Below are 26,021 nucleotides of genomic sequence, written 5' to 3' on the forward strand. Positions count from 1 at the left end.
TGAAACTTGCTATTGAAGGAATTTTGGCGAGTTGCTGCAGTGCATCCTGTAGACGGCGCAAATTGATGTTGTTGTAAGTCGGTGGTGGAGTGAAATAATAGTTATGAATGGGGTGCCTATTGACTAGTTATTATGTCCTGTATGGTGTCAAGCTGCTTTAGTTTTGTTGAGGCTGCACTCATCTAGGCAGGTGGCGAATATTTCATTCATAGAAAGGGTCTCCACTCAAAACATCGACTGTCCATTTCTCCTGCACAGATGCTGCCTGACCTGCTGAGTTCCTCCAGCAGGAAGGATATTTCATCACCCTCCTGACTTGAGTCTTGCAGATGGCAGACAGGCTTTAAAGAGTTATGGGCCTGTTCTACTTAGATGACTGCAGGAGACTATGCAGTCGCCACAGGTTCGCGGGTGGTTGCCGGGGAGCCGCCTTCATGGTCGTGAGGAGTTCACGCATTCTGGGAACTAGTGGCGGCTTCATTATGGTCGCCGTGAATTTTTCAACATGTTTAAAATTTAGCGGCGACTAGAACGAAGCCGCCATGGAGCATAGCGAGAATTCTCGAGCCGTAGGTGGGTCGACAGGAGGTCCTTTGGGCATGTAGCCATTTTGTGTTTATGGCTAGTCCGGTTCAGTTTCTAGTAAATGATTACCACCCCAGGATATTGTTAGTGAGAGATTCGGTGATGGTAGTGCCATTAATGGTCAGGGACTGATGGATGGAGTTTCATCATTGCCCGAGTACACAAAAATGCTGGAGAAACTCAGCGGGTGCAGCAGCATCTATGGAGCGAAGGAGATAGGCAACGTTTCGGGCCGAAACCCTTCTTCAGACCTAGTACTTTATTGGCATAAATGTTGCTTGCGTCCTACCAGGCCTGGCTGTTGTCCATGTGTTGCTGCATTTGATTGTTAACTGCTTAATTACCGGAGAAGTTAAAGTGTGCTGAACATTGTTATCATCAATAAATATCCCAACGTCTGACCTTGCGATTGAAAGAAAGTCATTAATGCAGCAGCTGAAGATGGATGGGCCAAGGACTCTACCCCAAGGAACTCCTGCAGAGATGTGCAGATCCAAATTGCACAGTTCAGTACTGAGTGACCACATTGCTGTCTCTGACTTGCCCAATGTCAATCCTCACAGGCAGTCCCAGTCAGAGCCAAAGGCAATTCTTTGAGAATGGAGATCGATACTAGATTCTCAGCACAGTGGCAGGGAGAGCAGCATCATGTTCCGAGAATAACAAAAGCCAAAATGGATGCAATTTATATAATAAATAGGTGGAGGAGTTGTACGTGTGAGTATTTTGACTGACGGGACAAGTATGCTAAAACAAATCATTATACAGGGGATAACACTAATCGAGGTACTAGTGTTTTGCTAAATGAGATTAGAAGACAAGCAGGTGCAGATAGCTTGTTGCTCACCAAAGCAGATGAGGTGGAACTCTATTGTGGCCTGAGATGGTTCTGATATATTTACATCTAGCAGAGCTGCCAAGTAGTACGGATTTTCTGTATTTTGTACAGAAATGCGATAAGAATATGGATGTACGGATTTGCTTTGTAAAATACGGATTTTTGTTAAATCGGCCCGACTTCCTGTTTCATCTTGCTGCTTAAAAAATGCAAGGATATAAAGTCATACTGTAACTCTAAAAATTATAGCAGATTAAATCTATTAGTATTTTAAATTTCAAGATCTGGATGATTATTTTTGTAAGCTTTGATCTGTCTGTCCCGCTACAGGTTTAAACAGCGCTGTCAGTTTAGCGCGTGGGAATGTAAACGGACAGCGCTATGGGTTCTAATTATAGCGGTACCAGCTGGAGCGCTATTGCCATTACACTTGGCGCTATGGGCTTTACACATAGCGCTATGGCCACAGCGTTATGGGTCACAGACTGTTCGGAGAGGGAGAAGGAGAGAGGGAATAAGAGGGAGGGAGAAAAAAAAGGAGGGGAAGGGAGGGAGGAGGAAGGAGGGAGAGAGGGAGAGAGCGAGCGAGGGAGGAAGAGGGAGGCTTCCAAAATGGCTTCTACATCATCAGCAGCTGTTCAAACAGAAGTATACAAAGAGATGGCAATGAATGCACTGTCAAGTAAGGTGCGTAGAAGACATGTCAATTGGTAGCAAAGTGACATTCAGCAAAATGGAACCGTGTAAAAATACTGATTTCCTCATCAAAATACTGATTTTCAGGTACTAAAATACTGAAATGCTCTGACAAAACTTGGCAGCTCTGATCTAGTCTCTTCTACATCTATTCTTAACTGCAAATAACTGTCAGGCATATTAAATATTTAATTGTGGAATTACTTGAAATTAGGTTTTATTTGAAACAGACTATGAAGTTGTATTTCTCATTGTGAAATCGAGGGGATCTATCGCAGTCGCTGCCTCAAAAAGGCTGGCAGTATCATGAAAGACCCACACCATCCTGGCCACACACTCATCTCCCTGCTACCTTCAGGTAGAAGGTACAGGAGCCTGAAGACTGCAACAACCAGGTTCAGGAATAGTTACTTCCCCTCAGCCATCAGGCTATTAAACCTGGCTCGGACAAAACTCTGATTATTACCAACCACTTTCTGTTATTTGCACTATCAGTTTATTTATTCATGTGTGTATATATTTATATCATGGTATATGGACACATTTATCTGTTTTGTAGTAAATGCCTACTATTTTCTGTGTGCTTAAGCAAAGCAAGAATTTCATTGTCCTATACAGGGACACATGACAATAAACTAACTTGAACTTGAACTTGAACTAGAAGATACTAAATTTAAAATTTAGTATAACTTTTATGGTAATTCATTATAAAATTCATGTTCCATTTTGAGAGAAAGCATTTGGTTAAATTGTCAATGTTTCTTCTCTAATGTAAGATTTTTTTCCTCCTGTTGATTTATGTGAACTTTTAATTTGAATTAACATAAAGATAAAATAATAGATTTCTGAGTGCCTAAAATAAGTAGGAATTATTTTTGTTTCCAATTGTTAATTTGTATTTCTTATGTTATCTCCAGATAGCAGCGAGTATGGAGAAAAATTTAATTCCAAGGCTTTCTAATTCCCCACCTGATATCGAGGCTTTGAGAATCTACATTACTCTTCCAGAATGCCCTCCCATGAATGATGCCAACAATTATGTGACATTAGCTATTCCACTGGCAATGGCTATAGTAAAATTAGAAAAAATGCCACTGAAAGTACTTGGTAAATATGTTTTATTAATTATTGGAAATTGAGGGAATAAATATCTGGGAAAGTATTATATAGGAAGGAACTGCAAGTACCTCAGCGGGACAAGCAGCATCGCTGGAGACAAGGAATGGGTGACGTTTCAGGTCGAGACTCTTCAGACTGATGTGGGGGGAGATATAGACGAGAGATATAGACAGTGATGTAGAGATAGAACAAATGAATGAAAGATTGCAAAAAAAAAGTAACAATGGTAAAGGAAATGCCATTGTTAGCTGTTTGCGGGTGCAATTTGGGTGGAGGAGGGATAGAGAGAGAGTGCAGAGGTTAGTTGGAGAAATCAATATAGAAACCTGAGTATTTCCAGCATTTTCTGATTATTATTTGTATGTTGTATTCTTAATTTTTTTTTGTCATTTACGCATTCTAATTCAAACATCCTAGAAAATTGGTGGGCTGCACTGGAACCTGCTTTCTTTCAGAAAGTTGTGGAACTTTATAAGGATGTTGTCGTATTTCTTCTGAAATTGGCTGAGAGTGGGATGCCTAGTTCTGAGCAAATTACTTGGAATAATTTTCTAAAATCTGCCCTGGAAGTATTGGCAGTTCTTCATGGAGTAAGTTGAAAATTGCATTCATATATTCTTGGTAATGCAAGTTGTGCTTTTTGGCTTTGTCCAACTTTTAATGGTTATCTGCTACTTTAACTGCTGTGCTCTCAAAACTTCTATTTTTGGGTGTTTCAATTCTGTTCATTCAGGTAAATGAGAGAGCTGGACAAATAATTCAGTATGACAAATTCTATATCCATGAAGTACAAGACTTGACAGACATCAGAAATGATTATGTAAACTGGCTTCAACGCAAAGTATATGGAGTAGTAAGTGAAAGATTTTTACCTATATTTATGGTTAGAATAATTCTTCACTGCACTTCATGTACTAAAGTGGAACTGAAAGTTATCATTTATTTTAATTATCCAATTGCTATTGAACATTTTTTTAAATAGGTGAATTGTACTGTATAATAGCCTTGTCTCATATGCAACCATCCATAGTTTTACACCTAAAATAATAGTTGCTACTCTGGGATGTCAGAACCCTATTGGATTTGGATTTCATAAAGGTAGTTTAACAAATAGGTGGTTACTATTCAGCCACTGGATACTACCAAATAAGTACCGTATTTGCCGGCAATGAAGATGCTATCTTTTTTTTTTTTTTTTACCCAAAAATAAGGCACGAAGATGTACCTACGTCTTGGAGGCCGAAGGTTAGGTTGTTGGCCAAGCCTCTCTCCCCCTCCCCCTTTCTCTCCTTCTCCCAAAGTTACAAAGTACCACCGCCAGTTTGTCCTTTGTTCTCCCCCTCACGGCAGACCATGCCGGGTCCTCCATTGTTCATTGTTCATTTATCGTGTTATCGTTGCAGCTTGAGTCATAGTCATAGAATATGGAAACAGGCCCTTCAGCCCAACCCGTCCATGCTGACCAAGAAGCCCCATTTAAGCTACTAATTTGCCTGCATTTGGTCCATGTCCCACTAAACCTTTCCTAACCATGTACCTGTTCATGTCTTTTAAATGTTGTTATTGTACCTGCCTCAACTAACCCCTCTAGCATCTCATTACATATACCCACTGAATAATAAATGTATCTCGGGTTTCCCTTAAATCTTTCCCCTCTCACCATAAATCTATGCCCTTTGGTTCATTATCCACCTGCCCTGGGTGAATTCACCCAATCAATTCCCCTCATGATTTTATACACCTCTATAAGATCACCTCTTGGCTTCCTGCGCTCCAAGGAATAAAGTCCTAGCATGCCTGATCTCTCCCTATAGCTCAAGCCTCTGAATCCTGGCAACATTCTTGTAAATGGTCCCATGGTTTATGTTCCATTCCACTGATTTGAATACAATATCCAAGTACTAAAGGAGTACCAAAGGAGTGTTACATTAGCAAGCGATGTTTCTCCAGCATTTTTGCCTACCTTATCTTTCAGATAGCTTGTTTTAGCAGCTGATTTGTTCGGTTTTGAAGGTAAGTAAATTAGATCTCTTTGGATTCTTGGCCACTGTTTATCCTTAAATTAACACAGGTCAGCTTCTGATTCATGTTTAAGAGAATCAGCTGCCCGCAGTTAGTTGCTGTTTAAAATGTTTCATGTACAGCATCATCTGAAATATCTTTTTGGTCCAGCACAATTTGTTTGAATGTATCAGTTCTTAAATAAAAATCAATCTTCAATTCATGTGATGCAAGTTTTATTCATTTATATTATTTTAGTTGCCGGATATGCCAATTACAATTTGTACTTATCCATTTGTATTTGATGCTCAAGCAAAAACAACACTGTTGCAGACCGATGCCATCTTACAAATGCAGGCGAGTACATATTCTGTCAATCATTAAAATCATTGCAGTGGATTGAAACAATGTTAACCATATAATATAACCATATAACAATTACAGCACGGAAACAGGCCCTCGGCCCTTCTAGTTCGTGCCGAACACGCATTCTCCCCTAGTCCCATCTACCTGTACTCAGACCATAACCCTCCATTCCTTTCCTGTCCATATAACTATCTAATTTATTTTTAAATGATAAAATCGAACCTGCCTCCACCACCTTCACTGGAAGCTCATTCCACACAGCTACCACTCTCTGAGTAAATAAGTTCCCCCTCATGTTACCCCTAAACTTCTGCCCCTTAATTCTCAAGTCATGTCCTCTTGTTTGAAACTTCCCTACTCTCAGTGGGAAAAGCTTATCCACGTCAACTCTGTCTATCCCTCTCATCATTTTAAAGACCTCTATCAAGTCCCCCCTTAACCTTCTGCACTCCAAAGAATAAAGACCTAACTTGTTCAACTTTTCTCTGTAACTTAGTTGCTGAAACCCAGGCAACAATCTAATAAATCTCCTCTGTACTCTCTCTATTTTGTTGACATCCTTCCTATAATTAGGCGACCAAAATTGTACACCATACTCCAGAATTGGCTTCACCAATGCCTTGTACAATTTTAACATTACATCCCAACTTCTATACTCAATGCTCTGATTTATAAAGGCCAGCACACCAAAAGCTTTCTTTACCACCCTATCTACATGAGATTCCACCTTCAGGGAACTGTGCACAGTTATTCCCAGATCCCTCTGTTCAACTGCATTCTTCAATTCCCTACGATTTACCATGTACGTCCTATTTTGATTTGTCCTGCCAAGATGTAGCACCTCACACTTATCAGCATTAAACTCCATCTGCCATCTTTCAGCCCACTCTTCCAACTGGCATATCATCATCATCCAGATCATTGATGTACATGACAAACAACAGTGGACCCAACACCGATCCCTGTGGCACCCCACTAGTCACTGGCCTCCAACCTGACAAATAGCCATCCACCATTACTCTCTGGCATCTCCCATTCAGCCACTGTTTAATCCATCTTGTTACTCCACCATTAATACCCAACAATTGAACCTTCTTAACCAACCTTCCATGAGGAACCTTGTCAAAGGCCTTACTGAAGTCCATATACAGTGGCTTGCAAAAGTTTTCATACCCCTTGAACTTTTCCACATTTTGTCACGTTACAACCACAAACATAAATGTATTTTATTGGGATTTTATGTGATAGACCAACACAAAGTGGCGCATAATTGTGAAGTGGAAGGAAAATGATACATGCTTTTCAAATTTTTTTTACAAATAAAAAACTGAAAAGTGTGGTGTGCAAAAGTATTCAGCCCCCTTTACTCTGATACCCCTAAATAAAATCCAGTACAACCAATTGCCTTCAGAAGTCACCTAATTAGTAAATAGAGTCCACTTGTGTGTAATCTAATCTCAGTATAAATACAGCTGTTCTGTGAAGGCCTCAGAGGTTTGTTAGAGAACATTAGTGAACAAACAGCATCATGAAGCCCAAGGAACACACCAGACAGGTCAGGGATAACGTTGTGGAGAAGTTTAAAGCAGGGTTAGGTTATAAAAAAATATCCCAAGCTTTGAACATCTCACGGAGCACTGTTCAATCCATCATCCGAAAATGGAAAGAGTATGGCACAACTGCAAACCTACCAAGACATGGCCGTCCACCTAAACTGACAGGCGGGGCAAGGAGAGCATTGATCAGAGAAGCAGCGAAGAGGCCCATGGTAACTCTGGAGGAGCTGCAGAGATCCACAGCTCAGGTGGGAGAATCTGTCCACAGGACAACTATTAGTCGTGCACTCCACAAATCGGGCCTTTATGGAAGAGTGGCAAGAAGAAAGCCATTGTTGGAAAAAAAGCCATAAGAAGTCCCGTTTGCAGTTTGCCACAAGCCATGTGGGGGACACAGCAAACGTGTGGAGGAAGGTGCTCTGGTCGATGAGAACAAAATTGAAGTTTTTGGCCTAAATGCAAAACGCTATGTGTGGCGGAAAACTAATACTGCACATCACCCTGAACACACCATCCCCACTGTGAAACATGGTGGTGACAGCATCATGCTGTGGGGATGCTTTTCTTCAGCAGGGACAGGGAAGCTGGTCAGAGTTGATGGGAAGATGGATGGAGCCAAATACAGGGCAATCTTGGAAGAAAACCTGTTAGAGTCTGCAAAAGACTTGATACTGGAGCGGAGGTTCACCTTCCAGCAGGACAACGACCCTAAACATACAGCCAGAGCTACAATGGAATGGTTTAGATCAAAGCATATTCATGTGTTAGAATAGCCCAGTCAAAGTCCAGACCTAAATCCAATTGAGAATCTCTGGCAAGACTTGAAAATTGCTGTTCACAGACGCTCTCCATCCAATCTGACTGAGCTTGAGCTATTTTGCAAAGAAGAATGGGCAAACATTTCAGTCTCTAGATGTGCAAAGCTGGTAGAGACATACCCTAAAAGACTTGCAGCTGTAATTGCAGCAAAAGGTGGTTCTACAAAGTATTGACTCAGGGGGGCTGAATACTTTTGCACGCCACATTTTTCAGTTTTTTTATTTGTAAAAAATTTGAAAACCATGTGTCATTTTCCTTCCACTTCACAATTATGCACCACTTTGTGTTGGTCTATCACATAAAATCCCAATAAAATACATTTACGTTTGTGGTTGTAACATGACAAAATGTGGAAAAGTTCAAGGGGTATGAAAACTTGCAAGCCACTGTATACAACATCCACTGCTTTACCCTCATCAATTTCCCGAGTCACCTCTTCAAAAAATTCAAGAAGATTAGTCAAACATGACCTTCCAGGCACAAATTCATGTTGACTGTTCCTAATCAGACCCTGTTTATCCAGATGCTTATATATATTATCTCTAAGTATCCTTTCCGTTAATTTGCCCACCACTGACGTCAAACTAACAGGTCTATAATTGCTAGGTTTACTCTTAGAACCCTTTTTAAACAATGGAACAACATGCGCAATGTTATTATGTGAAGTTTGAGAAAGGAAAAAGTTCCTGCCATATATGATGTCACAGTTTAATCAGTGCAAGGAACAGCAAATGTTGGAAATTTGGGGGGGGGAAACTGAATGGGAGACGGCAGTTAGCACCTAGAACAGTACAGCATAAGAATAGGCCCTCCTACCCACAATGTGTGTGTCGAACACGATGCCAAGTCCAACTCTCATCTGCCTGCACGTAATCCATATTCCTCCATTCTCTGCATATCCATGTCCCTATCTAAAAGACGATTGTATCAGCCTTCAACACCACCCCAGGATTCCAGGCACTCGCCACCTTCTGTGCCCCACAAATCTCCTTTAAACTTTGCCCCTCACATCTTAAACCTATGCCCTCTAATATTTGTTATTTCCATCCTGGGGAAAAAAGCTTCTGACTGTCTACCCTATCTATGCCTCTAATAATTTTATATATCTCTCGTACTTCTATCAGCATCCGCATTCTCCCTGTAATGGAGCGATCAGAACTACATGCAAGTTTCAAGAGCAGATTTTAACATTGCAACCTTACGGTGGCAATGCGTAGTGATTCTTTGCTACTTTTGACTATGGCCTAATTATATTTTTATTTTGGATATAAATTCTTTGGAAAATGTTAAAAGATAGACTGATCACTGTGCAAAAAAAAAGTGACTATCCGAAGATGGAATTTCTCATAGTAGCCAATATCTTGGCATCTTTGAAAGGCCAAGAATTATTTTGAGTGATTATATTTTATTCAGGATGCCTGAAAACAAAGCAAGCTGTACACAAATATTTGGAGATTTTTCTTACTGCTTGATTTTAATACTCAAATTAAATATGGTGGCAAATTGGTAATAGCATTGGCATTTCTCTTACTGTGAAAAAGGATATGCCATCCCAGATGAGACGGAGGTTCATGTGCACCTCCTATAACCTCATCTTCTGCATCCGGTGTTCCCATTCTGGCCTCCTTTACAAAAGCGAAACCAAGCATGGACTCGGAGATCAATTTGCCAAACACATGTGCTCAGTTCGCCAGGGCCTACTGGATCTCTCATTTGCTAACCATCTTGACTCTTCTCCTCGTTTCCATACTGACTTTTCTATCCTGGGCCTCCTCCATTGCCAGATTGGAGGCATGCGTAAGCTGGAAGAATAGCACTTCATATTCACTTGGGTAGCTTATAGCCCCAATGGTATGAACATTGAATTCTCCAATTTTATGTAACTTACCAAACCATCCACCTTCTTCCCTGTGGCCCATCTGGACTCGCACCCTTTTCTCCTCCTCCTGGGTTCACAATTTGCAACTCTTCTATCCTTATCTTTAATCTTTTTATCTCTAGCCTTTGTCCAGCAATCTTTCTATGCAAAACCTCCTCCCGTGTATCCACTTATCCCTTGCTATGCGTGCACTTCCTGCCCCTCCTCTTCTCCAGCTTTCGCACGCCCCCTAACCACAATTAGCCTGAAGAAGGCTCTAGACCCAAAGTGCCACCTATGTAAGTTCTCCAGAGATGAGTTACTCCAGCACTTTTTTTTGTTATAAATTTTGCACTATGTGAAATTAAAATATACTTGAAATACATTTTCTTTCAGGTGCTTCTACAGTCCTGGTTATTATTTATTGTTGCATAATTATTTATTGATCTTCATTATTGATTATTGTATAATTTGTGTTACTGTGTTAAAAGGCCTGCAAAGATACAGCAAGTAAGAATTTTGTTCCGTTGCTGGTGCATATGACATTTAAACATTTGTGATTTGATTTTCAGTTAAATATTCATAGAACAATACTCCAGCTCACAATGTTGGTGCCACACATTTCTCCTCAACCTCAGTGTTTTGCATTTCTAAAATACATTTAACATTAAATGAATTACTAACTTTTTCCACATTACAGATGGCAGTTGACCAGGCACACAGACAAAATTTTTCATCGTTTTTCTTGCCTGTGGTTGATGCAGTTAATCCCTGTCTTGTGTTGATTGTACGAAGGGACCATATTGTTGAAGATGCTGTCCAGGTGTTGAGGAAAAGCAAGAATGTTGACTTCAAAAAACCATTAAAGGTATTTTTTTCAATTATAGTCTGGAAGCATCTTGTCTAATTTTATTAATTTCAGGTATGACTCTTTGAATTGTATAATTTGAGCAATGTAGTAGGAACCTGAAACTAGTCACTTCCATAGTCTCCTTTTCCTGTTGAGTCACATTGCAGTTTGCTAAATGAAAATAGTCATTTATTACAAGAATGGGCACAATTATTCCCTCAACAGCTTATTCCCAACTCCAACATTCATTGAGATTCATAGTATTGGGACCAAATCGGCAACATTCATTGGATCATCACTGATCAGAAACTACACTGGACAGGTCACAGTGTTAAAAGGGAACTGCAGATGCTGGAATATCGAAGGTACACAAAATTGCTGGAGGAACTCAGCGGGTGCAGCAGCATCTATGGAGCGAAGGAAATAGGCGACGTTTCGGGCCGAAACCCTTCTTCAGACTGATGGGGGGTGGGGAAAGAAAGAAGGAAAAGGGGAAGAGGAGGAGCCCGAGGGCGGGCGGATGGGAGGGTGGGAGGAGACAGCTAGAGGGTGAAGGAAGGGGAGGGGACAGCACAGGCTAGCCAAATTGGGGGAATTCAATGTTGATGCCATAGGGGCGCAAGGACCCCAGACGGAATATGAGGTGCTGTTCCTCCAATTTCCGCTGTTGCTCACTCTGGCAATGGAGGAGACCCAGGACAGAGAGGTCGGATTGGGAATGGGAGGGGGAGTTGAAGTGCTGAGCCACCGGGAGGTCATGTAGGTTAAGGCGGACCGAGCGGAGGTGTTCGGCGAAACGGTCGCCCAACCTACGCTTGGTCTCACCGATGTAAATTAGCTGACATCTAGAGCAGCGGATGCAGTAGATGAGGTTGGAGGAGATACAGGTGAACCTTTGTCGCACCTGGAACGACTGCTTGGGACCTTGAATGGAGTCGAGGGGGGAGGTGAAGGGACAGGTGTTGCATTTCTTGCGGTTGCAACGGAAAGTGCCCGGGGAGGGGGTGGTGCGGGAGGGAAGGGAAGAATTGACGAGGGAGTTGCGGAGGGAGCGGTCTTTGCGGAAGGCAGACATGGGGGGAGATGGGAAGATGTGGCGAGTGGTGGGGTCACGTTGGAGGTGGCGGAAATGGCGGAGGATTATGTGTTGTATTTGCCGGCTGGTGGGGTGAAAGGTGAGGACCAGAGGGACTCTGCCCTTGTTGCGTGTGCGGGGATGGGGAGAGAGAGCAGTGTTGCGGGGTATGGATGAGACCCTGGTGTGAGCCTCATCTATGGTGGCGGAGGGGAATCCCCGTTCCCTGAAGAACGAGGACATTTCCGATGCCCTGGTATGAAATGTCCTCGTTCTTCAGGGAACGGGGATTCCCCTCCGCCACCATAGATGAGGCTCACACCAGGGTCTCATCCATACCCCGCAACACTGCTCTCTCTCCCCATCCCCGCACACGCAACAAGGGCAGAGTCCCTCTGGTCCTCACCTTTCACCCCACCAGCCGGCAAATACAACACATAATCCTCCGCCATTTCCGCCACCTCCAACGTGACCCCACCACTCGCCACATCTTCCCATCTCCCCCCATGTCTGCCTTCCGCAAAGACCGCTCCCTCCGCAACTCCCTCGTCAATTCTTCCCTTCCCTCCCGCACCACCCCCTCCCCGGGCACTTTCCGTTGCAACCGCAAGAAATGCAACACCTGTCCCTTCACCTCCCCCCTCGACTCCATTCAAGGTCCCAAGCAGTCGTTCCAGGTGCGACAAAGGTTCACCTGTATCTCCTCCAACCTCATCTACTGCATCCGCTGCTCTAGATGTCAGCTAATTTACATCGGTGAGACCAAGCGTAGGTTGGGCGACCGTTTCGCCGAACACCTCCGCTCGGTCCGCCTTAACCTACATGACCTCCCGGTGGCTCAGCACTTCAACTCCCCCTCCCATTCCCAATCCGACCTCTCTGTCCTGGGTCTCCTCCATTGCCAGAGTGAGCAACAGCGGAAATTGGAGGAACAGCACCTCATATTCCGTCTGGGGTCCTTGCGCCCCTATGGCATCAACATTGAATTCCCCCAATTTGGCTAGCCTGTGCTGTCCCCTCCCCTTCCTTCACCCTCTAGCTGTCTCCTCCCTCCCTCCCATCCGCCCGCCCTCGGGCTCCTCCTCTTCCCCTTTTCCTTCTTTCTTTCCCCACCCCCCATCAGTCTGAAGAAGGGTTTCGGCCCGAAACGTCGCCTATTTCCTTCGCTCCATAGATGCTGCTGCACCCGCTGAGTTCCTCCAGCAATTTTGTGTACCCTGGACAGGTCACATATGCCATGGCTGCTAGGCACGGGTTGGGTATTCTCTGGCAGGGCCCTTGCCATCTAACTTCCAGTGTATATTCAGTATCAAAAGTCACCATTCATTTGACTGTGTGATTGCAGCTTCCACATCAACGTGTATTTACTTGGCAACATTAACATCTAGAAACATCCCGAGCTCTTCTATTGTGTGATAGCAAACAAAAAGTGACAAATTTGTGATGATGAATTAACAAAAAAAGTTTGACATTGTCCAGAAAAAGTATGCAGAGTGGGTGCAGGTGTAGTCCAGATAACAGTAGGAGTCAGTATATTTGTACATAAAAGTACAACTTGGGAACGGACCATTGACCCACAATGTTTGTGTCGGAAATGATGCCGACTTCAACTGATCTCATCTATCTGCACATGATCCATATCGCTCAATTCCCTGCACTTCATGTATCCATCTAAAAGTCACAATCGTATCTCCCTCCACCACCAGCCTTGGTAATGCGTTCCTGGCTCCCACCAATCTCTGTGTAAAAAAACCAACTTGCCCTGCACATCTCCATTGAATTTTCCCCCTCTCAATTTATAGCTATACCCTCCAGTGTTGGATTTCTCCCCTGAGGAAAATGGTTCTGATTGTCTACTCCATCTATGCCTCTCGTAATTTTATATTCTTCTAACAAGTCTCTCAACGTCTGTCCCAGAGAAAATAATCCAAGTCTATCCAATTTCTCCCTGTAACTGAAAGCCTCTAATCCAGGCAGCATTCTAGTAAAACCCCTCTGCACGCCTCTAATCGGGCAGCCAGAATTGCACGCAATATTCCAAATGAGGCTTAATCAAAGTCCTATACAGCTGCATCATGACTTTCTGACTCTTGCTTTCAATGCCCCTAGCAATAAAGGCAAACATACCATACTTCTTCTTTACTACTCTATTCACTTGTGTTGCTACCTTTAGTGCATTATCAAGTAGGACTACAAGATCCCTCTGCACTTCAATGCTGTGGAAGGTCTTGTTATTAACTTTATGCTCTTTCCTTACATTCAAACTCACAAAGTGCAACACCTCACACTTGCTTGGTAATGGCCATCTACCATTCTCTGCCAATTTCTGCAGCTGATCTATATCCCGTTGTATCTTACAGCATTCCTCACTGTCTGCAACTCCTTTTTTGTTGTCAGTAAACGTCACCAACCCATCAGTCTGAAGAAGGGTTTCGGCCCGAAACGACGCCTATTTCCTTCGCTCCATAGATGCTGCTGCACCCGCTGAGTTTCTCCAGCAATTTTGTGTACCTTACATTTATATCTAGTTGTTTGAGAAAGAACTGCAGATGCTGGAAAAATTGAATGTAGACAAAAATGCTGGAAAAACTCAGCGGGTGCGGCAGCATCTCTGGAGTGAAGGAATAGAAGATAACAGCCTCTCCCTCAATGTCAGCAACACAAAGGAAATTGTGATTGACTTCAAGAAGCAAACTAGCGCGCGCACACACCCTAATATACATTGATGGCGCTGAAGTCGAGATTCAGCTAATCTTCCAGTTCAAAAACTTCAAGTTCTAAAGAATAAATATCGCCAGCAATTTGTACTGGACCAGCTACATCGAAGGAATGGCCAAGAAAACACACTATAGCCTCTTAAGAAGACGCACGAAGTTTGGCATGTCTCCAACAAATTTGAAAAAGCATACCTCCAGACTAGGGACAGTTTCTTGCCAACTTAACAGACAACTGAATTGTCCTCTCGCCAGCCAGAATGCAGTCTTGACCTCTGAACTATCTTTAATCGGAGATAGACACAAGGTGCTGTAGTAACCTAGCGGATTCGGCAGCATCTCTGGAGAAAAAGGATGGGTGACATTTTGGGTCAGAACCCTTCTTCAGATTGAAAGTAGAGGGGAGGGAACTGGAGGTACGAAAAGGCCGGAACAAATCGTGGCCAACAGAATGAACGTTGATTTATTTAATTTCAAGTAACTCCTGCATTCCTCTTTCCCCACCTGAGTCATCCTACTAGTTCCACTGTTCTCATCCTTGCATCCTTTCATCACCTCTTCCCAGGCCAATAATGTGCCATTATGGATTCCACCCTTGGTCACATGTTACTGGCCCTGATGTTGAGGCAATCTTTTTCCCTTTGCAAACAATTCCCAATTTATTTTATGTGGCTCCCATGGGTTTGCATTGAATTGATGAATGTCTCTTTTCATTCATAGGTTATTTTTGTTGGAGAAGAAGCTGTAGATGCTGGAGGTGTCCGTAAGGAATTTTTCCTCTTAATTATGAGAGACTTGCTGGATCCTAAATATGGCATGTTTCAATATTATGAGGAGTCTAGGCTCATCTGGTTTTCATTTCAGGTATGAAAATTATAATATTCCCTCTCTACTAGTAACTGTTCTGTAAATATCTGTGTACACCCGAACCTCTGTTGCATGAAGCAGCTGACTCGATGCAAAGATGAGTCTTTAAAAAAAAGAAAAAAAAAGTGAATGCACTGAGATTTCCAGAAGGCATTTGATAATGTGCTGCATCAAAGGTTATTGCAGAAAATGTATGCCTTTAGTGCAGAAATGAAGACTAGGGTAAATGGAAGAGAGTCTGTCTAACAGATAAAAGGGAGTAACATAAATGAGACATTTTTCTGGTTAGTATGATGAAATAAGTCGTGCGTCAAACGGATCAGTGCTGGGCAATTATTTACAATTTATTGACAAGCTTTAATGAGGCACCAGAGTTGTAGCTACATTTGCTGGGGACACAAAGATAGGAAAGAAAATGTGAAGAGCACAGAGAAGTTGTAAAGGGATATTCATGGGTGAATTGAATGGATAATGATCTGCCAAATGGAGTATCGTGGGCAAATGTTACCTTGTCCATTTTGGCTGGAATGTAAAAAGAAGCATATTACCTAAGTGATGAGAGATTGCAGAGCTCTCGGGGGCAGATAACTCTGCATGTCCTGGTGCAAGAGTTGCAAAATATCCTGTTACAGTGCCTACTGGTAATTAGAAAAACTAACAATATTGTTTATTATAAAAGAAATTGAATAACTAGAAATGATGCTTCAATTGTACGGTCATGAGACCCAGCAGACAATTAGAAGCATCAAAAGGGGCCATGCAATATCTTTGGGAAGTCAGATTACAGAGGGTTATTGTGTCCAAGTAATTAGCTCCATGAAAGTGGCAAAACAAGTAGATAGTGGTAAAGAAGGCATCTGGTATGCTTGCCTTCATCGTACGTAGCATCGAGTATAAGAATCAGAACATTATGTTGTAGCTTTATAGGACTTTGGTTTGGTCGCCTTTTGAGTGTAGTTGAGTTCTGGTCAACCTCATTACGAGAAGAATGTGGTGGCTTTGGACACGGTATAGGTTTACCAGAATGCTGCCTGGATTAGAGATATTTACTATAAGGAGGTGATGGACATACTTGGATTGTTTTCTCTGCAGCACTGGGGACTGAGGGGAAGCCTGAAAGAAGTGTATTGAAGAGGGATTGGTTGGGTGGACAGACAAATCCTTTTTCCCAGGGTGGGAATGACAAAGACTAGCGGGCATAGCTTTAAGGTGAGTGGGGCAAAATTTAAAGGAGATATGTGTGGCAAGTTTATTTACACAGTGTGGTGGGAGCCTGCAATGATCTGTCAGAGGTGGGGAAAGAGGCAGACACGATGTGGCATTTAAGAGTTTTTATAGGTACATGAATATGTAGGGAAAAGAGGGATATGGGTAGGCAGAGGAAATTAGTGTATCTCTGCATCATGTTTGGCACGGACATTGTGAGCCAAAGGGCCTGTTCCTGTGCTGTGCAGTTATATATTCTATGTACCACCACATTTGGAGTACTGTGTTTCACTATTGGTTAGATATTAAGGTATAGGAAGCATTTCATGGAAAGTTTACATGATTAACACTTGGAATGTGCTGGTTGTCTTCTAAGGGAAGGGTGGACAATCATACATTGTATCAGCGTAGAGGAGGGAGCAGAGACCTATTAGAAACATCCGTGATCAAATAGGCTCACTCATATAAAACTGAGGCCAAATATTTTTATCTGACTGTCTTTGGAACTTGCTTTTTCATAGGATGGTAGTAGATTCTTGTTAATCAGGAATGGAAGATTACCACACTAGAAGGGAATGCAGAGCTGATGATTCAGTCAGATCAACCTTTGTATTGAATGGCTGATCATGCATGTGAGGGCCAAGTGTCCTTCCCCTTGCTTACATCACATGATATCCGATACTGGTCTTGCAAATTTTTTTTTTTTACCTTGCTCCTCTCTTTCTCTGGCAATCCAGTATATTAGCACTTATTTTCTGTATGTTATATCCTAATTTGAGGCATCAACTTTAAATAATACAATTGAGATTAAAGTCCAACAAATACATTTAGAACAGCAAATAATAACTCCTGGACACCTGTGTAACACTACAATAACTATATAGTTATCTGCTGAAAATCAGCTATTTGCTGAACTTTTTTATAGCATTCGATTGATGTAATCACATTTTTGTTATCTTGTTTAGACCTTTGAAGAAATTGACTTATTTCATTTGATTGGTGTCGTTTGTGGTCTTGCCATCTACAACTTCACAATTGTTGATCTGCATTTTCCATTGGCCTTGTATAAGAAACTCTTAAATCAGAAACCTACTTTAGATGATCTGAAGGAATTGATGCCTATCGTTGGCAGGTTGGTTAATAGGATGCATTTTATTCATCCTTCATGTTAAGAAATATTTCTAATATAAGAAAATTACAATGTTGGGGATACTTCTAAAATCTATTTCACATTATTACCACCAGCTCTCATGCCATAAACAGGGTGTTAGAATCTCCACAAATGTGTAAATTGTTACCACCATTATTCCACATCCCATTAATTATGCATCAGCTCTGTTTCTAACATTTAAAATGCATTTGGAGAGGTACATGGATTAGAAAGGTCCAGGGGGTTATGGGCCAAATGGGACTTTCTCCCTGTTCTACTCTGGTTCTCTCAGACACATCCTTCTTCACCCAATAACACCCAGCCCCCTATCATTATGTTGTAAAGGTCAGGTGTACTTGCAACCAATTTAATAAATGTTAAACCACTGCTCGAGTTGAGCTGTTTCTGGTAATGTGTTCATAATGAATGACCATTTTAAAGACAAAGAAAATGGCATATCAGGAAAAAGCAAATTATTTGTTTCTTTATTCACGTGATTTGTTTTATGTAGGAGTATGCAGCAACTACTAGATTACCCAGAAGATGATGTGGAAGCCATCTTCTCCATCAACTTTACAGTAAGTCATTACCAATTTAGGTTACTTTCAAAGCACATTCAAAGCACATTAGTGATATATCTGTGGGTTTCATAAAAGTAATGGAGAGGAAGTACGGGTAAGTTTGATAAATGCAGTTTGATACTTGGTCTCAATGATGTACAATGAAAATAAGAGTTTTCTTCTCTTGAGGAGTAATGGATAATGTAGTGGTTTATGTAAAATATTTATTATTTAGGACAAGGATCAGTACAGCACAGGAATAAGCAGTTTCCTCTCCCCACCCCTTTCCTCACAATGTCCATCCAATAAGATGTCAACAAATAAATGTTCTCTGCCTGCATGTGATCCATAAACCTCCATTCCCTGCATGTCCATGTATCTGTCCAAAAATATCTTGAATGCCAATACCATATCTGCCTCCACCATACCTGACAGCGCATTTCAGGCACCCACCACTGTTTTAATTTTTTTTTTAAACCTGTCCTGCACATCTCCTTTAACTTTGCCCCTCGCAACTTAAAACTATGGCCTGTAGTCTTTGACATTTCCATCCTAGGAGAAAAGGTTTTGACTGTCAAATTTGGACCGCAATTAATTAAAAAACATTTTCGTTTCCATTAGTGCTAATTATAAACTTTCTCTTCTGTGTTTTAATGTGATAAGGTATCAATCTTGTATTGGTGTTATGTGACGTGCACGGATTTTCCGGCCTTTCAACAAACAATGCTTACTTTGTATATGTTCAATCTTCAGAATGTTTAATATTGAACTAGTCACCTCCGCTGGTTTTGTGGAATTATTTGATCCTTGTATTCAGGGAGGTTGACATTTTGTGAGAGATAATATTCCACTTTCTACATTAAGTACTGAAAACAATGTTCTTTTGTGAGTATTTGTATATTCATAATCTTGTATGGGACAAAAGACCTGAAAAGATTAAATACAACAAAGATGCAGTAAATTTAATGATAATTATAACTCGATCTCCCCTTACACTATTATATCGTCTATGGTTAATGGTTCTTGACAATGGTTCCTGACAAAACTTAAGTAATGGTTTGGTTTCTTGTGATTTTAATATTTCTCATTTCTTATTCAGATCACAGTAGAAAAGATTGGTCTAACGGAAATTAAGGAGTTGATTCCAGGTGGCACCAATATTCCTGTCACTAAAGATAACAGGTGAGAAACATTTTCCAAATGCCATGCAGGAAGGTGTTAGTAAAACAGTCATGTTATTCACAAATGATCTATAGATTAAGAAAATGTTTTTAGGTAATACATGTTAGTTTTAATGCAGTCACTGAGCTTTAGTTTGGTTTAGAGATAGTGTGGAAACAGGCCCTTCAGCCGACCGAGTCCGCACTGACCAACAATCACCCAGGATACAGTAGTTCCATCCTACACACTAGGGACTATTTACAGATGTCAATGAACCTACAAACCTGCCCATCTTTGGAGTGTGGTAGGAAACCAGAGCACACGGTAACAGGGAGAACGTGCAAACTCCATACAGACGTAGTCAGGATCGAACCTGGGTCACTGGCGCTGTAAAGCAGCAACGGTGCTGCCCTACACTAACTGTTCTCACACTAATATTTAATTCTACCATAGTATGATAGTGATCAACTGTAAAAGGATTAAAAAGACAGCAGAATATAAAAATATCATCTTTTTGTTATGATAATTTGTTGACTTGAACATAGACACAGGTCAGACAATCAGTGTAGAGGGAGGATTGAGAGAAGTGCCTTCATTAATTATTGAAAGAAAATGCATCGAAACAGAAACAATTCAGACCTCTCTGGCAGCTGTTGTCTACTTTAGCCATTACTCTTGTCTAGTCCATTGCAGAAGTGATCCGACCTAACATCTTTCATAATTCTTTGATCTCCATTTATGGACCATAAGACATACTTTCATTTTGCTTTCATTTTATACTTTCTAGAAATGAATGCTAACATTGCATTTGCCTTCCTTACTACTGATTCAACCTACAAATTAACCTTTGGGAATCCTGCACCAGCACTCCCAAATCCCTTTGCACCTCCAATTTCTGAATCCTCTCCCCATTTAGAAAATAGTCTACGCCTTTATTCCTTTTACCAAAGTACATGACCTGCACTGTATTCCATTTGCCACTTTGCCCACTCAAAGTCCTTCTGCAGCCTCCCTGCTTCCTCACCACTTCTTGCCCCGCCTCCTATTTTCATGTCATCCATAAACTTGGCCACTATGCCAACAATTCCATCAACCAGATCATTAACATATATTGTGAAAAGTAGAGGAACCACTAGTTAGCAGTAGCCAACCAGTAAAGGTCCCCTCCACTCCCACTCTTTGTCTCTGACAGTCAGCCAATCTTCTATCCATGGGCTGATATCTAGTTTAGACGCTTCGTGTGCGGCACATTATCAAAGGACTTCTGAAAATTCATGTAAACCACATGCACTGACTCTCCTTTGTCCATGTTGCCTGTTAATTCCTCAAAGAATTCCAACAGATTTGTCAGGCAAGAACACGCCAAACAAAACCATGCTGACTTTGGCTTATTTTATATGCTTCGAAGTACCCCAAAACCTCATCCTTAATAATGGATGCTCAAATCTTACCAACCAATGAAATCAGACACAAAAAGCTGGAGTAACTCAGCGGGGCAGGCAGCATCTCTGGAGGGAAGGAATAGGTGACGTTTTGGGTCGAGACCCTTCTTCAGACTTCCTTCAATCTTCCATTCCTTCTCTCCTGAGATGCTGCCTGCCCCGCTGAGTTACTCCAGCTTTTTGTGTCTATCTTCGGTTTAAACCAACATCTGCAGTTCCTTCTTGCACACTCCACCTACAATAGACTGGTGGGTCACTATGAGAAGGGGAACGAAGTATTAAATGGGTAACATAGTTCCTACCATTTTGCATAACCACGAACGATCACAGTTCTGGTATCATTCCCACACATGCCCTATTATCCCCACTTAAACTGTACCAATAGACAATAGGTGCAGGAGTAGGTCATTCGGCCCTTCGAGCCAGCACCGCCATTCAATGTGATCATCCCCAATCAGTGCCCCGTTCCTGCCTTCTCCCGATATCCCGACTCTGCTATTTTTAAGAGCCCTATCTAGCTCTCTCTTGAAAGCATCCAGAGAACCTGCCTCCACCGCCCTTTGAGGCAGAGAATTCCACAGACTCACCATTCTCTGTGAGAAAAAATGTTTCCTTGTCTCCGTTCTAAATGGCTCTACCCCCAATTTTGCCCACTAATCTCCTATGTTGGACCTTATCAAATGCTTTCTGAAAGTCCAGGTACACTACATCCACTGGCTCTCCCTTGTCCATTTTCCTAGTTACATCTTCAAAAAATTCCAAAAGATTAGTCATGCATGATTTCCCCTTCGTAAATCCATGCTGACTCGGACCGATCCTGTTATAGCTATCCAAATGTTTGGCTATCTAATTTTATAATTGACTCCAGCATCTTCCCCACCACCGATGTCAGGCTAACTGGTCCATAATTCCCTGTTTTCTCTCTCCCGCCTTTCTTAAAAAGTGGGATAACATTAGCTACCCTCCAAGCCACCGGAACTGATCATGAGTCTATAGAACATTGGAAAATTATCACCAATGCATCCACGATTTCTAGAGCTACTTCCTTAAGTATCCTGGGATGCAGACCATCAGGCCCTGGGGATTTATCAGCCTTCAATCCCATCAGTCTATCCAACACCATTTCCTGCCTAATGTGGATTTCCATACCCATCGCTATCACAGGAATAGATTAAAATTTGACATTACATACTGTTTATAAATGCTGCTCTTCCACAGTCCCGACTGGGCCAAAAACCCCACTCCTCGGAACTAAAGGGTTTCTCATTCAGTCTGAGACCTCCTGCTGACCTGATGGGCATAAGACTAATTCATCCCAGGAGTGAGTGAGAGACTGGTGGTTTGGCATTTGAAAGGTTACATGGTGGCAAATGACTCTCACCAGTCCAACCATCTTCTAATCTGACATTTGTTGCAGTAAATGTTAAACTTTTTAAAAATATTAAATGACTTTATGGCTGTATGTTAATTCTTGTGTTAATATTTCCTTGAGTAAATAAGAAATCTTCTTTGTATTTTTCCAGACATGAATTTGTGGATGCATATGTTGACTACGTGTTCAACCAGTCAATTGCTCCTTTATTTGATGCTTTCTATGAAAGCTTTCACAAAGTGTGTGGAGGGAAAGTACTTCAACTTTTCCAGCCAAATGAATTGCAGGCAATGGTGACTGGGAATACAAATTATGATTGGAAAGAGTGGGAAAAGGTTAGTATGGCCACTGCAAGTGAAGAAAAGTTTTTTTTTTTTCATTTTATAGCATGGAGGAAGTGAGAAGAAAACAAGTTTTACAGTTGCATACCATATTACTTTAGTTGAACTAACTTTGACAAATTTGTACAGCCTACCAAATAGCATTGATAGGCACAAAGTATTGGAGTAACTCAGTGGGCCAGGCAGCATCTCCATAGAAAAAGGGTAGTTGAAGTTTTGGGTTGGGATCCTCCTTCAGATTGAAGAAGGGCTCTGACCAGAAACGTCACCTATCCTTTTTCTCTGGAGATGCTGCCTGGCCCATTGAGTTATACCAGCACTTTGTGTCTATCTTTGGTATAAACCAGCATCATCAGTCTGAAGAAAGGCCTCGACCCGAAACGTCACCTATTCCTTTTCTCCAGAGATGCTGACCCGCTGAGCTAGTCAGCTTTTTGTGTCTATCTTCGGTTTAAACCAGCATCTGCAATTCCTTCTTCCACATTTCCTCTGTAGTTCTTTGTTCTACCAATAACATTGCTTCTTATCTCAGTGGTCTTGTACACTCAATGCAGAACACTTACTAACATCCATAATGTATGTCTGAAATCTGTTTCAGTGGGTTATAATACAAAATAATGTCAAATGTAACAGGTGTTTGGTATTGCATCGCAGTAGTAACTAAGTTGTCAAGTTTGCTGTCGTGTAGATTTCCTGGTGTCAGTTGGTGTCAAGTATCAATTTTTGTGGATCTCTAAAATTGAGATGTCATCAAGCAGGCTGAGCAGCTAATCATAGAACATAGTACAGTACTCGACACAAACAGGCCCTTCAGCCCACAATGACCATGCCAAACTTGACCCCAAGAGTGAGCAATCCCTTCATCCAGTCATCCATATCCCTCCATTCCCAGCAAATCTGTATTCGGATTCAGATTCAGATTCAATTTTAATTGTCATTGTCAGTGTACAGTACAGAGACAATGAAATGCATTTAGCATCTCCTTGGAAGAGCGACATAGCAAATGATTTGAATAAATAATAATAAGTGTCCGGGGGGGGGGGGGGTGATTGGCAGTCACCGAGGTACGTTGTTGAGTAGAGTGACAGCCGCCGGGAAGAAGCTGTTCCTGGACCTGCTGGTTCGGCAACGGAGAGACCTGTAGCGCCTCCCGGATGGTAGGAGGGTAAACAGTCCTTGGCGATGCTGAGCGCCCTCCGCAGACAACGCTTGCTTTGGACAGACTCAATGGAGGGGAGCGAGGAACCGGTGATGCGTTGGGCAATTTTCACCACCCTCTGCAATGCCTTCCGGTCGGAGACAGAGCAGTTGCCATACCATACTGTGATGCAGTTGGTAAGGATGCTCTCGATGGTGCAGCGGTAGAAGTTCACCATGATCTGAGGAGACAGATGGACCTTCTTCAGTCTCCTCAGGAAGAAGAGACGCTGGTGAGCCTTCTTGATCAGAGTTGAGGTATTGTGGGTCCAAGAGAGGTCATCGGAGATGTTGACTCCCAGGAACCTGAAGCTAGAAACACGTTCCACCTCCGTCCTGTTAATGTGGATGGGGGTGTGCGTGCCGCCCCTGGACTTCCTGAAGTCTACAATGAGCTCCTTGGTCTTCTTGGAGTTAAGGGCCAGGTTGTTGTCAGCGCACCATGCTGATAAGTGCTGGACCTCCTCCCTGTAGGCCGACTCATTGTTGTTGCTGATGAGGCCAATCACCGTTGTATCATCTGCATACTTGGTGTTAGTACCATGTACAGATGTGCAGTCATAGGCGAAGAGAGAGTAGAGGAGGGGGCTCAGCACACAGCCCTGTGGAACACCGGTGTTCAGGGTGAGGGTTGAAGAGGTGTGCTTGTCTAACCTAACAGACTGGGGTCTGTTGGTTAGAAAGTCCAGTATCCAGTTGCAGAGGGAGGGGTCGATGCCCAGGTTACCGAGTTTGGTGATCAGTTTTGATGGTATAATGGTGTTGAATGCTGAGCTGTAATCGATGAACAGCATTCTTACGTAAGTGTCTCTGTTGTCGAGGTGGGAGAGGGCGGAGTGAAGTGCCGTTGAGATGGCATCCTCCGTACTCCTGTTCTTGCGGTAGGCAAACTGATAGGGATCCAGTGTGGGGGGTAGGCAGCTTTTGAGGTGTGCCAGGACCAGCCTCTCGAAGCACTTGGTGATGATGGGGGTAAGTGCAACTGGGCGGAAGTCGTTGAGGCTTGCCGCAGTGGAGTGTTTTGGCACTGGCACTGGCACGATGGAGGTGGTTTTAAGGCACGTGGGGACAACTGCTTGGGCAAGTGACAGGTTGAAGATGTCAGTCCAGACGTCTGTCAGCTGCGCAGCACAGGCCCTGAGCACGCGCCCGGGGATGCCGGGATGCCTATATAAAAGCTAACTAATCATGTATTCTATCATATCTGCTTCCACCACCATTCCTGGCAGAACCTTCCAGGCACTGACCACCCTCTTTTTTAAAAAAAACAAAAACTTGCCCAACGCATCTCCGTTAAAATTTGCCGCTCTCGTCTTAAATGTATGCCCTCTCGTCTTTGTCATTGCCATCCTGGAAAAAGATTCAATCTGTCTACCCTATCTATGCCTCTCATAATGTTAATGTACTTCGAGTCATAAGCTATGGAAACAGGTGCTTTCGCCCAACTTGCTCCGGCCAATCAACATGTCCCATTTACACTAGTTCTATGTGCCTGCGTTTGATCCATATTCCTCTAAAGCAATCCTATCCATGTACCTGTCCAAATGCTTTTTAAACATTGTGATAGTACTGCCTCAACTATTTCCTCCGGCAGCTTGTTCCACATACCTACCACACAGCGTAAATATAAATGTTGCCCCTCTGGTTCCGATTTACCTTAAACCTATATCCTCTGGTTCTTGATTCCCTACTCTGGGGGGGGGGGGGGGGAAAGAATTGTGCATTTACCCTATCTATTCCTCTCACGATCTTGTACACCTTTATAAGATCACCCCTCATCCTTTTGTACACCAAGGAAAAAGTCCTAGCCTGCTCAACCTCTTCATACAGGCCCTCAATTCCTGGCAACGTTTTTGTGAACCCTCTCTGCATCTTTTCCAGCGTAACATCTTTCCTGTAACAGGGTGACCAAAACTAAAAGCCTCTAAATGTGGCCTCACCAATGTCTTGTACACCTGAAACATGCTAATGTGTTGAAAGCCTTCTTGACCACCCTATCTACCTGTGATGCCACATTCAAGGAACTATGTACCTGCAGTGCTAGATCCTTCTGCTCAATAACACACTCCAGAGCCCTGCCATTTACTGTGTAGGTCTTGCCCTGTGTAGACTTCCCAAAATACAACACCTCGCACTTTTCTGTATTAAATGCTAATATCAGCCATTCCTCAGCCCACCTGCGCAACCGATCAAGATCCTGCTGTAATTTTTGACAATCATCTCCACTATCTACAATACTACCCACTTT

General features: G+C 42.5%; 1 protein-coding gene across 4 annotated transcripts in view; it reads left to right on the plus strand.

Moving 5' to 3' along the window:
• The window catches only part of herc4 (HECT and RLD domain containing E3 ubiquitin protein ligase 4), a 58,447-nt gene that overhangs the window by 28,911 nt on the left and 3,515 nt on the right, over positions 1 to 26,021 (plus strand). For all 4 annotated transcript variants that reach the window (XM_033034258.1, XM_033034260.1, XM_033034259.1 and 1 more), the window contains 10 exons: positions 3,037 to 3,226; positions 3,656 to 3,828; positions 3,972 to 4,091; positions 5,498 to 5,596; positions 10,539 to 10,706; positions 15,198 to 15,341; positions 17,516 to 17,682; positions 18,212 to 18,278; positions 19,360 to 19,442; positions 22,387 to 22,570. In XM_033034258.1, coding sequence (XP_032890149.1) covers positions 3,037 to 3,226; positions 3,656 to 3,828; positions 3,972 to 4,091; positions 5,498 to 5,596; positions 10,539 to 10,706; positions 15,198 to 15,341; positions 17,516 to 17,682; positions 18,212 to 18,278; positions 19,360 to 19,442; positions 22,387 to 22,570 — 1,395 coding nt within the window. The remainder of the gene's footprint in view (positions 1 to 3,036; positions 3,227 to 3,655; positions 3,829 to 3,971; positions 4,092 to 5,497; positions 5,597 to 10,538; positions 10,707 to 15,197; positions 15,342 to 17,515; positions 17,683 to 18,211; positions 18,279 to 19,359; positions 19,443 to 22,386; positions 22,571 to 26,021) is intronic.

The sequence above is a fragment of the Amblyraja radiata genome, chromosome 15 (assembly GCF_010909765.2).
Source record: "Amblyraja radiata isolate CabotCenter1 chromosome 15, sAmbRad1.1.pri, whole genome shotgun sequence".
Classification (NCBI taxonomy): Eukaryota; Metazoa; Chordata; class Chondrichthyes; order Rajiformes; family Rajidae; genus Amblyraja; species Amblyraja radiata.